General features: G+C 45.2%; 1 protein-coding gene across 3 annotated transcripts in view; it reads left to right on the top strand.

The window, feature by feature from the left end:
* Positions 1 to 166: 166 nt before the first annotated feature.
* The window catches only part of WT1 (WT1 transcription factor), a 45,369-nt gene continuing 44,275 nt past the window's right edge, over positions 167 to 1,260 (top strand). For all 3 annotated transcript variants that reach the window (XM_075188049.1, XM_075188048.1, XM_075188047.1), the window contains exon 1: positions 167 to 810. In XM_075188049.1, coding sequence (XP_075044150.1) covers positions 423 to 810 — 388 coding nt within the window. In that variant the 5' untranslated portion in view covers positions 167 to 422. The remainder of the gene's footprint in view (positions 811 to 1,260) is intronic.

The following is a 1,260-nucleotide window of genomic DNA, read 5'->3' as shown; positions in this document are numbered from 1 at the left end:
GTATGACGCAAGTGCGCACTTTCATTTTTTTTTTTTTAATTGGGGCAAATGAAGTTCAAGAGAGTAAAGCATGTGATGTGAAAGTGGATAGGGGATGTGTATGAATGGAGCTGCTGCTGCTGAAACTCCACCTCCCAGTGAGAATCCCCTATTAGAGCATTAGAGAGCTGGCAAGTAGGAGACACAAGGAGAGGCAGCTCCCACACTCCAGAGCTCTTTGCAGGACTAACTTGGTACTTACTGAACTCTTACTGACACATCTAAAAGCAATGTACTAGGGACTTGCTCTTCCCACCAGACATTCTGCTTTGCTGTGGACTTCTAATTAGAGTTGTACTGAGTGTTTGGATTCCAGAATTGATCTCTTCACTAATCCAGGACCCAGTAGGTTGGAGTCCAGCAGCCTTCTCTTCAGTGATCAGATGGGGTCGGATGTCCGGGACATGAACGCTCTGCTCCCCCCTGTCTCCTCTCTGTCAGGGAACAGTAGCTGCAACATGCCGGTGAGCAGCAATGGTCAGTGGGCACCGGTTCTAGACTTCCCCCCAGGGGCCCCATACTCTTCCCTCGCTCCACACTCCTTTATCAAGCAGGAGCCCAGCTGGAATCCGGATCTGCACGAGGACCAGTGTCTCAGCGCTTTCACCGTCCATTTCTCCGGCCAGTTCACCGGCACTGCTGGGGCTTGTAGGTACGGACCCTTCGGGGCGCCCCCTCCAAGCCAGGCACCCACGGGGCAAGCCAGAATGTTCACCAACGCCCCTTACCTGTCTAACTGCTTGGAGAACCAACAAGGGATCAGAAACCAAGGTAGGTTTAGCTGCTCCCTGCTTCATGTTTAATAATCCTGTCTTGTAATAAGTGACACCCGAATCTATTATCTACACCCCATAACTTAAGTTATAATGGATACATGAGATATTTTTTTTCTTCACATAGACAGATGCAGAAAATAAAGTCAGGTAACAAGTACACAACACAAACAAACATAGACAGTAAGCCTGGTGGTCTGGAGAATATTATAATGTATTACTAAATGGTACCAGAAAGTAGTAGTCTTCTCTTTACTAATGGCATTGCATAGCAACTTGTATTTAGAAATAATTGTTTCTCCAATTAGCAATAACTGTTTCTCCAATTAAATAAAATGTATGTATAATCTATAGGTAAAAATTGATTTATCACTGATCTGCGCGTAAAAACATGTTAGCATCCTCCTCTGCGCAAACAGAAAGTATTACTTGTGCACAAATATCTTTT

The sequence above is a fragment of the Mixophyes fleayi genome, chromosome 10, assembly GCF_038048845.1.
Source record: "Mixophyes fleayi isolate aMixFle1 chromosome 10, aMixFle1.hap1, whole genome shotgun sequence".
Taxonomy (NCBI): Eukaryota; Metazoa; Chordata; class Amphibia; order Anura; family Limnodynastidae; genus Mixophyes; species Mixophyes fleayi.
Note: the sequence above shows the minus strand (reverse complement) of the source record. Positions and strands in the feature narration are given on the sequence as shown.